Below are 15,683 nucleotides of genomic sequence, written 5' to 3'. Positions count from 1 at the left end.
TTGCATTCTTCAATATCAGAAGAATCAGCATGTCCTGGACAACATTCAAGCTTGAGACATATTTCAAATAATATTCATGCCACATAAATGCCAGGCAGGCAATGACCATCTGCAGGAAGTGAGATTCCAACGATCATCCTGTTAATTCAGTGGCAATACCTTCACTGGTAGCCCTCCAATAGCAACAGAATGAGGGTTACCATTAACCAGAAATTAGCCATGTAAATACTGTGGGTACAAGACGAGGTTGGAAGATGGGAATTGTGTGGCAAATTCCTGATCTCCAAAGCATGTGCACAATCTACAAGGCACAAGTTAGGACAGTCATAAAATACTCCCCACTTTCTTAAAGGAGTGTAGCTACAGCAAATATTAAGCTTTACATGAAGCAAGTAACTTGGTTGACTGAAATTCCAACCATCATCTAAATTCATACCCTGCAATATGGATGCAGTGACAGTAGTATTGTTGGTTTGGGGGAGGGGGGTGTTGGCTTATTAAGAATGGTTAACACTGGGGAGCTTCTGTTTCATATGTACAAACAGCAATCCACCAAGGTTCACACGCAATACCTACCAAATCTGTTTAAAAGGGCAGTAAATAAACGGGTATATTGCCACCTGCAAGTTCACCTCCAAACCATAAATATCTTTCACTGATCCTGAATATAGTTGTCAAAATCCTAGAATTCCTTCCCTAACAGCAGCACAAATATATTTGCATAACATGGACTGCAGTGACTCAAGAAGCTCATACTGAAACAGGAGTAGGCCATTCAATATGGTATTAGTTCATCATCCAACTCCGTACTCTTCCTATTTTCTCCCTGTAACTTTTGGTCCCTTTGGCCCTAAGAACTACATCTAACTCGTTCTTGAAAACAAATATTTTGGTTTCAACTGCTTTGTGTGGTGAAGAATTCCACATACATACCACCCTGGTGAAGAAATTTCTCGCTGTCCCCTTTGTAAGGGCAGTTAGGCATAGGCAATAAATGCTGATGTTAGCCAGCAGTGCCCACGACACACGTGATTAGGGATGCTGGTCAAATGAACTGCTTTCTTCTGGATGGTGTCGAGCTTCTTGAATATTGTTAGAGATGCATTCATGCAGGCAAATGGAGATATTCCATTACAGTCCTGATTAATGCATTGTAGATTGTGGACAGGCTGTGGGGAGCTAGGTGGTGAGTTACCTGGTGTTGAATTCACAGCTTTCAACTTGTCCTTGTAGCCACAGCATTAATATACCAGGTCTATTTCAACTTCTGGTCAAGCATGTTGGGCTCAGCCAGTATTTACTATCCATCCCTCAACCCTTGGGATGCTGCAGTCCATGATAATAAGTTCACACACAAATTGATCCCTCATATTTGACTGCAAGAGGCTGTCAGAATTATGTAGTGGACAATTACAAACTTAAAAAAATCCATATTTGCTTTATCCTGGATTTTAGTATTTGAAGGGCTGCTGAACCACACTGCTTAAATTGCTGTAGTTCATAAAAGATTAAAGCTGAAAAGGTGTTTTATCTCCTACATCCCAAGAACAAATAGAAGGTATCAGATTGTTTACTGTTATGTAACAAACATCAAACACTTAGCTAAATAAATCAATGAAGCATTCAGGGATATTTCTGACATAGAAATCACTCAAACTAATAAATTTTATATGATCAAAAAGAGAAGCTGCTGGAAAAGCTCAGCAGGTCTGGCATCATCTGTGAAGAAACAATCTTAGTTAATGTATCGTGTTCGGTGACCCTGCCTCAGAACTGCTTGAAAGCTGTGAATTTCACACCAGATAACTCACCACCTAGCTCCTCATAGCCCGTCCACAATTTTCAATGCCTTTATCACGATAATGTAATGGAACATCTCCATTCGCCTGCATGAATGTATCTCGAACAATATTAAACGATATTGTTTCGGTTCCTGATTTACAGCATCTGTAGTTTTCAATTTTTAGAAAATCCATATGATTGTGGATATATAGAAAATGTTTATTAGAATGCATCACATTGAGTTGCTAAATAATACACTACTCCATTATGTACAGACTTCTCCTAAGATTCCCACACAAAGTACAAGCTTAGCATTACTGAAACAGAGATTCGAACATTTTTAAGATCATCTTTGTTGAAGGGATCACTCATACAGATAAGATTTTGTGACTTCGTGGACAAAGAAACCACAAGTAAAATCAAAACGCATGCCAATTAACACTCAACTCATACCACTGAGTTTAAGATCTAGGTTTCTGTAGCCTTTTGATAAACCAATGGTTGCTTCAATAAATGAGTAGCATGCTTTACTGATGTCTCACTGCTGAAGTGTATCAACAACCCTGGTAACCCCCAGGGCAAGTGTTCAAACATTTGGGCCAAGCTGACTGTACCTGCAATTCTCCATTGATGAGAAGCAAATATGACCAGTTCATCTTGTCTCATATGTTCTGAAGGCAGCTGAGACCAGGTACATAATGCACTTGGCAAACAAACCTTATACTTCACAATTTAAGTAAGTAAATAATATTCAGTAGTATGAACTGTATATCCAGTAAATCAGTGGGAAAGTGAGATCAATAATAGCCTCAATTGACACTGCTTGAAATACAGTCTCGCCAAAATTTATTAAAAGAAAGTTGCAAACTTTTGTTTTTTTTAAAAAAGGCTTATGAAGAAATAGGGCAGATTTTCTTAACTGTAGCATCTAGGCAGGTCTTTTCAGAGTGATGTATACACAAAGCTGACTCCACATTTATGCAATATGTTGCTCACACTGCTGCAATCAAACCTGCAGAGAAGTGTGCAACAGTGAATTACTAAATTAACTGAGATTCAGTTACACAGGTACAGCTATCCAAATAATGTCAGAATTACTACATTTCACACAATTTTTCTTTCAACATGTCTGGTGTTGGTATGGGACAGTGTTATACACATGAGACCAATGCTGGCCTGATTGAGGGCTTGTTGTACATTTGCCTTGCTTGGTGATATTCAATTCTTCACACAAAGAGCAGACAGAGATACGTATAGAAGTTATTTATCAAATCAGAATAACTCTGTAATGTTGCCTATTAAAGTTATATTTTACTGCTCCTGGGTGCCCCAGGAGATATAGTCTGGACGGGTAGCAGCATGATACTCATCAATCAATTGTTGCACAATCTCTCGAGAAGTGTCCAGCTCATCGAAGTTTTCCTTAAACATGTCCTCTTTGCGAAACTGTTCCAAGAAAGCTTCTCGCTTTCTAAGCTTGTCATACTGTCTGCTGGTTCTCTCAAACAGCTGTGGAATGTAATGGATGAAAGTTATACATTTAAAGAGTTTTACATTTAAAACTGTTAGCACTACAACATTCAATATGGACTACTACCTTAATTCTATTATTTCATGAGACCTCTCAGTTCTAATGCTGAAAGGCCTTTTCCAAATTTCCCAAGTTTACATCTGTATGAATAATTGGAGCTGAATGACAGAATACTGTTCTTCTAAGTTCTTAAAAGAATTCTGACAAGAATTAACAAAACGTTATTTGGTTGGAAGCACACTTTCCAACCATTTACTGTGTCTCTTCTAAAGCAGGCACTTGCAGATTGAAAAAGAACAATATAACATTTATTGCCCCATCCTTGGTTGCATAGTGCATGCTTGTACATTAGACTTTACTCTAGGTCATTTATTTTTCCCTCCATTCTTTGCACATTGTCAGCACAAGCACAACAACAAGGAATCAAGCCCAATGAATACTATTGTGCCTATGCTCATTTGTCTTAAATTGTGACAATAATGAAAACAGTTGGTACAGTACTGGTACTTACTGAGGAGATGCTGGTGTGGTTAGCCATCATGAGGCCACTTACACGATGGGCTGAAGGCAAGTAAGGGGATTTGCGTGATAGCGCCACCTGTATACTTGCTGGGCCCCATGGAATGAAGGTGGCCAACTTCCGCTCCCTTATTCTTTGTAGACTCTTGTGTACCTATTTAAAGAACACAACATAAAATAGGAACCTTACATGTACATTGTACCTTTCACAGTCTGTAACATAAAGTGGATATGCTGCAATCAAATGTGTCAGAATTTAACACCTCTTTGCAAAGTGAATGATCATTCCAGTGGTAAATATTTTATTGGTATTAGTTAAGTGGATTGTTTACGTAAATTTGAAATAGAAATCCGACAAATTGGTGCTGTCTCTCTTCTAGGATAGTACACTCCTTGGTATTGCCCACGTCCCCTAGGGTGGAACGGCCCCTGCGAAACCCAAGTACGGCAGTTTTGTTAAATCACAGCATACGCTCAAGTTCTACAGTCACATAACTTTACGAGTGAGAAAAGAGTTGCTGCCTTGACAAACCATGTTAACAGTGTCTTCCCCATAGAAACCAGCAGGTTGACCAGAAAACAGGATTAAATTGCAAGCATTTCTATTTTATGGCTAGTATAGGTGGAAAGATTACTGTGGAGTTATTACACAGGTGAACATATTGTTCCATGTACCCTAGAATGGGATATTTATCAAACCTGATGTAAAAAAAAACCTAGGTAACCACATATAACAGGTATAGAACATAGAAAAGTACAGCACAGTACAGGCCCTTTGGCCCACAATGGTGTGCCTTGGAATAATCCTAATCCAAAAATAATACCCTAAACTACATTCCCCTCAATTCACTGCTGTCCATGTGTATGCCCAGCAGTCACTTAAATGTCACTAATGACTCCGCTTCCACGACTACCACTGGCAAACTATTCCATGCGCTCCCAACTCTCTGGGTGAAGAACCTCCCTCTGACGTCTCCTCTATACCTTCCTCCTAACACCTTGAAACTATGATCCCTCGTGGCAGTCAATTCTGCCCTGGGGAAAAGTCTCTGGCTATCGACTCTATCCATGCCTCTCATTACCTTGTACACCTCGATCAGGTCACCTCTCTTCCTCTCCTGCCCCTCACAAAGCCATGCTGACTCCCTTTAATCATGCTATGCTTTTCCAAATTGTCATAAATTCAAGTCTACATTTCAAGTCTGATACACATCTATGTAAAGAATACTGGATGACAACTTTTGCCTGGCAATTTGAATTTCTTCCATTTCACAGAGCGGTTAATCTTACTCCAGCAGACATTGGCCATTAAAAACCGAACGAACTGCAGATATTGTAAACCAGGAACAAAAACAGAAGTTGCTGCAAAAGCTCAGCAGGTCTGGCAGAATCTGTGAAGAAAAGAATCAAGAGTTAACATTTCGGGTCTGGTGACCCTTCCTGCAGAACTCACATTCATGTTCTGAGGAAAGGTCCCCAGACCCCAAACGTTAACTCTGATTTCTTTCTTTACAGGTGCTGTCAGACCTGCTGAGCTTTTACAGCAACTACTGTTTTTGTGGCACTGGCCAATGGTGGCTGAGCCTGCAACTTCTCTGCCAAGATGTGGATTTTCTTCCCTCTGATACTCAAGGTTGTGAGTCTTGCTGGTGCTTGAGTCAATGGATACAAATTAAGTTCAAGTGTCTTAATCAAATGGCTGTTCTCCACTAAAACTTTAAATGCAAGTTATTCAACCGTGCAAAAGATTAAGCAGCAAGTATGATTCTGACCTTGCCTAGTATTTATATGTACAAATGTATAGAGTGTGGAAAATAACCTGGACCATAACTGATTTTCCATTCTCTAGCTCAGTGTGTCCAAATTGCCCCTAGGAACAGTGCAGTACTGAGGGAAAGCAATAAATTCCAGATGTTGTCTATTAGATCTGATATTAAATTGAACACCCATTGCCTGTGCAAACAAAGGTAAGACATTCTGCAGCATTTCTTGAGAAGCAGGGAAATTTCCCAAAGTCCACACTGACACTCCACACTCAACTATTGTTCGCAAAAACTAATTACCTGACCACTCACTGATGGTCACCATTTGGGACATTATGTGCAAGCAAGTGCTGCAGTAGGAGGTGTTTTCAAGAAGTTACTCATTGATTGTAAAGCTAGATGGGCCAATATGATAGCCACATGTAGCCATTTGGGAACACATATAATTTTTTTTTAATTAGTAAATTTTTAATTAGTAAATAAAAGAGTAATAGATACTATCTATGGGCATTAACCTCAATGTTAATTTGTTATAATGTGGGCTTTTACTCGTATGAACGCTACATGACCCTTCGAGTTTGCTGCATTATTCAATAAGATTTTAACCTCAGCTCTACATTCCTACATATTCCCTATAATCTTTCATCCCCTTGGGAATCAAGAATCTATCTACCTCTGCCTTAAAAATACTGAAATATTCTTAAATAGTGTCTTTTAAAGAAGAGCTAGATTAAAAGTAGCAATTTCATTAACTACAGCGTGGAAACAAACCATTCAATCCTACCAGTCCATGCTGACCATAATCCCAAACTAAACTAATCTTATCTATCTCTGCTTGGCCCTTATCCCTCCAAGTATTCCTTATTAATTAATGTCAATTTGCAGACGACACTAAAGGTTGGTGGAATTGTGGATAGTGACGACGGATGCCGTAGGTTACAGAGAGACATAGATAAGCTGCAGAGCTGGGCTGCGAGGTGGCAAATGGAGTTTAATGCAGACAAGTGTGAGGTGATGCACTTTGGTAGGAGTAACCGGAAGGCAAAGTACTGGGCTAATGGTAAGATTCGTAGTAGTGTAGATGAGCAGAGAGATCTCGGTGTCCATGTACACAGATCATTGACAGTTGCCACCCAGGTTGACAGGGCTGTTAAGAAGGCATACAGCGTTTTAGCTTTTATTAATATCGGGATCGAGTTCCGGAACCAAGAGATTATGCTGCAGCTGTACAAAACTGTGGTGCGGCCGCACTTGGAGCATTGCGTACAGTTCTGGTCACTGCATTATCAGAAAGATATGGAAGTTTTGGAAAGGGTGCAGAGGAGATTTACTAGGATGTTGCTGGGTATGGAGGGAAGGTCTTACAAGGAAAGGCTGAGGGACTGGAGGCTGTTTTCGTTAGAGAGAAGGTGGTTGAGAGGTGACTTAATTGAGGCATATAAAATAATCAGAGGGTTAGATAGGGTGGATAGGGAAAGCCTTTTTCCTAGGATGGTGACGGCGAGCACAAGGGGGCATAGCTTTAAATTGAGGGGTGAAAGACATAGGACAGATGTCAGAGGTAGTTTCTTTACTCAGAGTAGTAAGGGAATGGAACGCTTTGCCTGCAACGGTAGTAGATTCGCCAACTTTAAGTACATTTAAGTCATCATTGGACAAGCATATGGATGTACATGGAATAGTGTAGGTTAGATGGGCTTCAGCTTGGTATGACAGGTTGGCACAACATCGAGGGCCGAAGGGCCTGTACTGTGCTGTAATGTTCTATGTTATTCATGTACTTATCTAAATGTCTTTTAAACATTGTAACTGTATCTGTATCCATCACTTCCTCTAAAAGTTTCTTCCGCACATGTAACTTTAAACAAAAAAAACTGGCTCTCGTATCTTTTTTAAATCTCTCTCCTCTCACTTTAAAAGCACGCCCCCTAGTCTTGAAATCCTTCACCCTAGGGAAAAGATACCTACCATTCGCCCTTTCAATACCTCTCATGATTTTATAAGCCCTATAAGGTCACCCCTCAACCTCCTACATTGCAGTGAAAGAAGTCCAATGCCTATCCAGCATCTTTTTATAACTCAAACCTCTATTCCTGACAACATCCTGGTAAATCCCTTCTGTACCCTCTCCAGCTTAATAATATCCTTCCTATAGCAGGGTGACCAGAGCTGGACACAGCAATCCAGAAGAGGCCTCACTAACATCTTGTACAACCACAACAAAACATCCTAACTCCTATACTTAAAAGATCTGAGAAATGAAGGCAAGCGTGCTGAATGTTTTCTATCTATATATGATGAAAACTTCAAAGAATTATCTACCTGAACCCCTAGGTCTCTCTGTTCTAGAACACTACTCAAGGCCCGACTTGTCATTGTGCACATCCTGCCCTTCTTTGTTTTACCAAAATGCAATACCTCGTATTTATCCAAATTAAACTCCTTCTGCTGATCTTCAGCCTACTGACTCAATCAAGATCTCTTTGTAATCTTAGATAACCTTCTCTACTGTCCACTGTAACATCGATTTTGATGTCATCACAAACTCACTAATCATGCCTTCTGTATGCTTATTTAAATAATTTCTGTAAGTGACCCCATGGAACATTGTTGGTCACAGGGCTCCATTCCGAAAAACAACTCTTCACCATTGCTCTGTCTCCTGCCTTTAGCTAATTTTGAATCCAGTTGGCAAACTGACCCTGAATCCCAATAAGATCTAACTTTACTAAACAGATGACCATGTGCATGTGGGGAGGCAATGGCCTAGTGGTATTATCGCTGGACTCTTAATCTAGAGACTCAGGTAATGGGTTCAAATCCCACCATGTGGCAGGTGGTGAAATCTGAATTCAATAAATACCCGAATTAAGGGTCTAATGATGAACATGAATCCATTGCCACTTGTTGGGGAAAAACCTATCTGGTTCACTAATGTCCTTACCTGGTCTGGCCTATATGTGATTCCAGATACACAACAATGTAGTTGATTCATAAGAATAGAGGAAATAAAAAAAGTTCAAGTAAACAACGTCTAGTGCTCTGTACTTGTCAATTGTTTTGCTTACTTAATTAAAAAACTCAATCAGATTTGAGAGACATGATATATCTTGCACAAAACCATGTGGACTATCTGTAATCATTCCTTGCCTCCCCAAATGCACATAAGTCCTATCTTTCAGAATCATTTCCAGCACTGAAGTCAGACTCACAGGTCTATAGTTCACAGGCTTCTCTTTACATCCCTTCTCAAACAAAGGCACAACATTAACCACTCTTCAGTCATCTTGTATCTCACCCATGTGTTATAGATGGCAGAAATATTTCTGAAAGAGGCCCTGTAATTTCTTCCCTAACTTCCTACATGTCCTAGGATACACTAGATCAGGTTCTGGAGATTTATCCACCATTATATTTTCTGAGAAATTATGTTTTCTGACCTCTAGCACTTCTTCTGTAATGTAAACTGTTTCCAAAACAACAAGTTATTTCTCTGAGATTTCTAACTGCCATTTCTTTCTCCACAGTGAAAACTCTCTCAAAATATTCATTTACTATCTCTCTCGTCTCATGGGGTTCAACACAACGACAACCTCTTTGATCTAAGGGGCCCTACTCGCGCTCTAGTTGCTCTCTTGCTCTTAATGTACTTAGAACATAGAAAAGTACAGCACAGTCCAGGCCCTTTGGCCCACGATGTTGTGCCATGGAATAATCCTAATCCAAAAATAAAATAACCTAACCTACATTCCCCTCAGTTCACTGCTGTCCATGTGCATGTCCAGCAGTTGCTTAAATGTCACTAATGACTCCGCTTCCACGACTACCACTGGCAAACTATTCCATGCGCTTACAAGTCTCTGGGTGAAGAACCTCCCTCTGACATCTCCTCTATAACTTCCTCCTCACACGTTAAAACTATGACCCCTCGTGGCAGTCAATCCTGCCCTGGGGAAAAGTCTCTGGCTATCAACTCTATCCATCTATCTGGTAGATTATCTTTGGATTACACTTAACCTAAGTTGCCAATGCTATCTCATATCCTCTCTTTGCCTTCTGATCTCCCACTTAAGAATGTCCCTACACTCTTTGAGAGATAGTAGGAACTGCCGATGCTGAAGTCTGGGATAACAAGGTGTGGAACTCGATGAAGACAGCAGGCCAGGCAGCTGGACCCTTCAGAAGGGTCCAGACCCGAAACATCAGCTTTCCTGCTCCTCTGATGCTGCCTGGCCTACTGTGTTCATCCAGCTCCACACCTTGTTACCCCTACACTCTTTACTCTCTTCAAGAGATTCATTTGAACCCTGTTTTCTATAGCCAATAATATTTTTTTTTTATAATTATTTTTTATTCTTAACTACAACCTCAATATTTTTATTCATCTATTGTTCTCTAATCCTACCAGCCTTGCTTTCCACTCTAATACAATCATAACGTCTCTGAACTCTCGTTATGTCCCTTCTGAAAGCCTCCCATTTATTAGACTTCCCATTGTCTGCAAACCGTCTACTCCAATCAATTTTTGAAAGTTCTTGTCTGATACCATTAAAATTTGCCTTACTCCAATTATAAAATTTAATTTTTATGGAAGGCTTATCCCTTTCCATAACTATTTTAAAACAGAATTATGATCATTAGACCCAAAGTGTTCCCCTATCACTTCAGTTGCTTGCCCCTGTCTTATTACTCAAGAGAAGGTCAAGTTTTGCTCATTCTCTAGTAGGAATATTTACATATTGATAAAGAAATTTTTCTTAACTAATTTTTAACAAATTCTTCATCATCTAAACCTTTAGCACTATCGTAGTCCCAGGGAATGTTTGGAAAATTATAGTCACCTATTACAAGCAGATTATTCTTACACATCGTTGGGGATTTCTCTACATAACTGTTCCTCAATTTTCCTTTGACAATTGGTGGGTCTATAGTACAATCCCATCAAGATGATTTTTTATTTCTAATATCAACCAATGTATTTTCACTGGATAATTTTTCAGAAATATCTTGTTTCACTTAATCAAAAAATTGTTGTATACTTGATTGCTTACTGGTCATTGATTGTTAAAATTGTTCAGAATGTAACTAACTACCAGATTTCAGCACTGTGAAACACTAGCTACATGGTAGTTAGATATGAGCAGTCACTGTGCAACCTCCACGAGTCAGAACAATTTAGGCAGCAGAAAAATGCAAGTCATTAAATTGGTCAATACTAGATCAAAATCCTAGAACAATCCAAAGAGCACTTTGGGTGCACCTACACCAAATGGACTGCAGCAGTTCAAAGTGGCAGCTTATTACTATTTTCTCAAGAGCAACAGGGATGAGCAATAAGCGCTGATCCAGCCAGAGTCACTCACATCCCATGAATGAGTTTTAAAAGAAAAACACCAATTAGCTCCAACAGGACAAGGTCATTGGCAAAAAGCGCAGGGCAAGCAACATCTAACTGCATTCTGTATTTTGATGGGGGAGGTGCTGGCAGATGAAAAGCTTAAGGGGATGAGAACATTGAAAGTGGAGTATGGGTCAGGTGACAGAAGAGTGGGAAGTGGGTGTGTTGTGTTCCTGTAGTTTACATTCAAAACAATTACTGAGCAAGTTAAAGCCCCTTTTGGAAGAAGTGCTAAAAAAAACTGGAAGCTGCATTATGATGCTGGGAACCTAATAATGTGGAGGAGATTTCCAAACGTTTGTAAAAACAAATGACAATAGGTGCTTGATAAATAAAGTGCTTTTAAGTGCATAAAAACAAAGTGCATTTACCTTTCTTCTTCCCTGTGGAATCTGCATTCAATGCTGGACTCATTTGTATATGGACGTACATGGAATAGTGTAGGTTAGATGGGCTTGAGATCGGTATGACAGGTCAGCACAACATCGAGGGCCGAAGGGCCTGTACTGTGCTGTAATGTTCTATGTTCTATGTATCTAGCCAACTATTTCCATTGGTCAACTCTTATGAAGCATTGTGGGACTTTCTCAAGTTGAGGTAAAGTGCTATATGTGCAATTTTAAAAATATAAACTTTCAGCAAAATGCTATAGTCGTACCTGAGTAGGGTCCACCTCTCCTTGGATAATATTTAGAATTGCAATATAACAATGGTTAGTTTGTCTGTCCCTGCCAGTGGACACCATCACATTTTTTGGCTGCAACAACCTTCGCATGACATCCAGAACTGTTGTTTTCCGCACACTCGGGACCTAAGAACAAAACACACATCAAGCTTTAAACATGGAGTTGCCCATTTCTATTTCTTACAGTTGAACAGAACGATTTCAAATGGATTTTAGCAGAATGATGTGCCCTTCCTGTGAATATAAGAGATTAAGGAGAATTTCAATGTAAATGGATATTATGTCTACAGGAACTGTATCTATCAGATAGCATGGATTAGTTGGAGTGGCAGTTAATGGCAATGCAGAAATTACAAGAGCAAGGAGGTGTGATGGATGGCAGTTTCAGGAAGGTACAAAAATCACAGATAAGTCAGGCAGAGATAGTAGGAACTGCAGATGCTGGAGAATCTGAGATAACAAGGTGTAGAGCTGGATGAACACAGCAGGCCAAGCAGCATCAGAGGAGCAGGAAAGCTGACGTTTTGGGTTCGACCCTTCTTCAGAAAAAAAAACAAAGAAGGGTCCAACCCGAAATGTCAGCATTCCTGCTCTTCTAATGCTGCTTGGCCTGCTGCGTTCATCCAGCTCTACACATTGTTATCTCAGAAAAGTCAGACAGATGGGTTACATAGAACATAGAATAATACAGTGCAGAACAGGCCCTTTGGCTCTCGATGTTGCACCAACCTGTGAACTAATCTAAGCCCATCCTCCTACACTATGCCATCATCCATATGCTTATCCAAGAACTGTTTAAATGCTCCTAATGTGGCTGAGTTAACTACATTGGCAAGCAGGGCATTCCACGCCATTACCACTCTCTGAGTAAAGAACCTGGCTTTGACCTCTGTCTTAAATCTATCACTCCTCAATTTGCAGCTATGCCTCCTCGTAAAAGCTGATGTCATCCTCCTAGGAAGAAGACTCTCACTGTCCACCCTATCTAATCTTCTGATCATCTTGTATGTCTCTATTAAATCCCTTCTTAGCTTTCTTCTCTCCAATGAGAACAGACCCAAGTCCCTCAGAGTTTCCTCATAAGACCTTCGCTCCAGACCAGGCAACATCCTGGTAAATCTCCTTTGGACCTTTTCCAATGCTTCCACATCCTTCCTGTAATGGGGCAACCAGAACTGTACGCAATATTCCAAGTGAGGCCGCACTACCTTTTTGTACAGTTGCAACATGGCATCACGGCTCCGGAACGCAATCCCTCTACCAATAAAACCTAACACACCATATGCCTTCTTAACAGCACTATCAATCTGGGTGGCAACTTTCAGAGATCTATGCACATAGACACCAAGATTACTCCGCACATCCACACTACCAAGAATCTTTCCATTGACCCAGTATTCTGCCTCCCTATTATTCTTCCCAAAGTGAATCACCTCACATTTATCTGCATTGAAATCCATTTGCCACCTTTCAGCCCAATTCTGCAATTTCCTGCCTTTTCCCCCCAATTCTACCTTACCGCAAGGAAAGGTAGGAGAGGTAGGCAGGTTGTGCAGTAATCTCCTGAGGCTATCCCTATCTCAAACAAGTATGTAGATTTGGATTCTGTCAGGGGTCATGGTCTCTCAGGGGAATATAGCACTGATGACCAGGTTTCTGGTACTGAGACTAGCTCTACTGTAACGAGGGGTATGTCAGCTTCCAAACAATCGAATGTGATAGCAGTCTCTCTAGTCAGGGACACATGATTCTACCACCAACAGTGAGACATCAGAATGGTGTGTTGCGTCCTTGGCACCAGAGTCATTGATGCCTTGGAGAAGGTGCAGAATACTACCAAGAAGGGACAGTGACCAGCAGAAAGTTGTTGCACACGTTGGTAATAATAACATAGGAAGAGAGGCTCTGCAGAGAGAATATAAGAAATTAGGCTGGACTTTAAAAAGTAGGTCCTCAAGGTTAGTAATATTTGGATTACTCCTGGTGCCTTGTGCTGCTGATAGTAGGAATAAGAGGATAGGGCAGATGAATGCATGGCTGAGGAGCTGGTGCAGGAGACAAGGGGGATTCACATTTTTGGACCACTGGAATCTCTTGTAGGATCGAAGTGATCTGTACAAGGACGGGTTGCGCCTGTATTGGAAGGTGACCAATATCCTGGCGAGGATTACCCAACCTTTGACTCTGTCCAATTCTGCCATGTGGTGATATGGTACAAGAACCAGAAGACGTTGGAGCAGAAGTCCATTAAGTTTGCTCTACCATTCAGTGCATTCATGGGTGATAATGATAATGCTCAATGCCAATTTCCTGCCTTTTTCCCCAAAACTCTCGATTGCCTGACTGATTTAAAATCTGTCTCTTAGCCTTGAATATACTTAATGCCCTAGCCTTGATAGCCCTTTATGATAAAGAATTCCACACTAGCCCCAGAGAAGAAATTCCTCCACATCTTCTTAAATATGCAACCTCTACTGTTTCAATAAGATTACCTCCCATTCTTCTAAACACTAACAACTACGGGCCTAACCTCTTCAAACTCTCCTTATGGAACCAACCAACCAAACAACCAATCACTCCCACCCTCAAAACATCATCTCATGAACCTTCTCTGGACTGTCTCCAATGCCAAAAGATCCTACCTTCAATAAAGGAGCCCAAAACTTCACGATATTCCAGATAACTTGTGCCTTTATGAGGTTTAGCAATGCTTCCCCTTCTTTATACATACCACTCTCTCACATACTGACATTTAACAAGTCTACAATCCTACCATCCAAATTATCTTTGTTGGCTGGTCTGACCCTATCTTCCTGCTGTTTTTATTCGCCACCAAAACCATCCCTCCCCTTTCCATCATGGCCACCAAATGTCAGCAGCTGCATTTTGTTTTTACAAAAGACACAACCAATACTCACTCATCTCAATCCACATGGATAAGGTCAACCACCAATTCGACTGGGACAACACCAAAATCCTGGGACAAGCTAAGCAGAGACAGGCACAGGAATTCCTAGAAGCCTGGTACTCCACGAAGAAAGCCATTGATACACACACAGAACTCAACCGCATATATACTCCACTACGAATGAAAACTGGAAGTGAGGCAATCCAGCTCAAAGAACTCCAGGGTTTAAAAACCAGGCAGGAAAACACACCGACGCTTCACTGGAGGCTGCACTGATGATGTTACCAAGCATGGTAATGAAACCTCTGCAGAACAACAAACCAGCTCAGCGAGCCAACCAACGTCAAAATCCAGTTCCCCACAAACCTATGTGTCTCAGAATTCTTCAAGAATTGTGCAACACAAATCTTCCAGTTTTACTAAGAAAAATTTATCAAGTGGAGCTTGTCACAAAAAAAAATCTTTTACCCCTTCCACATAAATCATTTTGCAACACCTAACGCAAGAGATGACAACGCTGCCAAAAAAGCCAAGCTGACACTCTCACTTTACACTGTGGCATTTCAGTACATTGATCAGTTTGTTTTTCATCAACAGGACTACATATACTACTAGTATGCATCCATCCTTTCAGGTGACCGAAGTCAGACAATTAGCTTCCCAAATCTCTCAGTACGTTTATTTTTCCATTCAATGGGCAACAAATCTTTGAGAAAATTTAGAAATGATCTTACAGACAACTAATATACCTGCCAAAGTCTGAACATACATCTGGAAATCTGCTTTCAAAACATACTTTTGCCTGTTACATTTATACAAAACACCCCCAGGAAGTTGGATTAAAGTTTTAAAATCCTCCAGCAGCGCCTTCAACAGTTGCATAAGCATGATAACTGTGACGTAGATAACACATAAATGTACATCTTGAGTCAGTTTTTTTTAAATGCTCCTAGATTTACAAGACTTCTTCAAGCATTCATGTGTGAGCACAAATTATTTACTGCCTCTAGCTGATCTCCCACCTGAGAGTTTCAAAAATTTACATACATATATACACAAAGAACGCTGCAGATTTCAGGCATATTCCAGATCTTAAC

General features: G+C 40.4%; 1 protein-coding gene across 1 annotated transcript in view; it reads right to left on the bottom strand.

Annotated features, from left to right (window-relative positions):
• Positions 1-2,605: 2,605 nt before the first annotated feature.
• The window catches only part of tubg1 (tubulin, gamma 1), an 89,441-nt gene continuing 76,363 nt past the window's right edge, over positions 2,606-15,683 (bottom strand). The window contains exons 9-11 of the mRNA XM_048560374.2: positions 11,652-11,804; positions 3,825-3,986; positions 2,606-3,291 (exon numbers count right to left, since the gene is read on the bottom strand). Coding sequence (XP_048416331.1) covers positions 3,094-3,291; positions 3,825-3,986; positions 11,652-11,804 — 513 coding nt within the window. The 3' untranslated portion in view covers positions 2,606-3,093. The remainder of the gene's footprint in view (positions 3,292-3,824; positions 3,987-11,651; positions 11,805-15,683) is intronic.

Source organism: Stegostoma tigrinum, chromosome 31 (assembly GCF_030684315.1).
Source record: "Stegostoma tigrinum isolate sSteTig4 chromosome 31, sSteTig4.hap1, whole genome shotgun sequence".
In the NCBI taxonomy this organism is placed as follows: Eukaryota; Metazoa; Chordata; class Chondrichthyes; order Orectolobiformes; family Stegostomatidae; genus Stegostoma; species Stegostoma tigrinum.
Note: the sequence above shows the minus strand (reverse complement) of the source record. Positions and strands in the feature narration are given on the sequence as shown.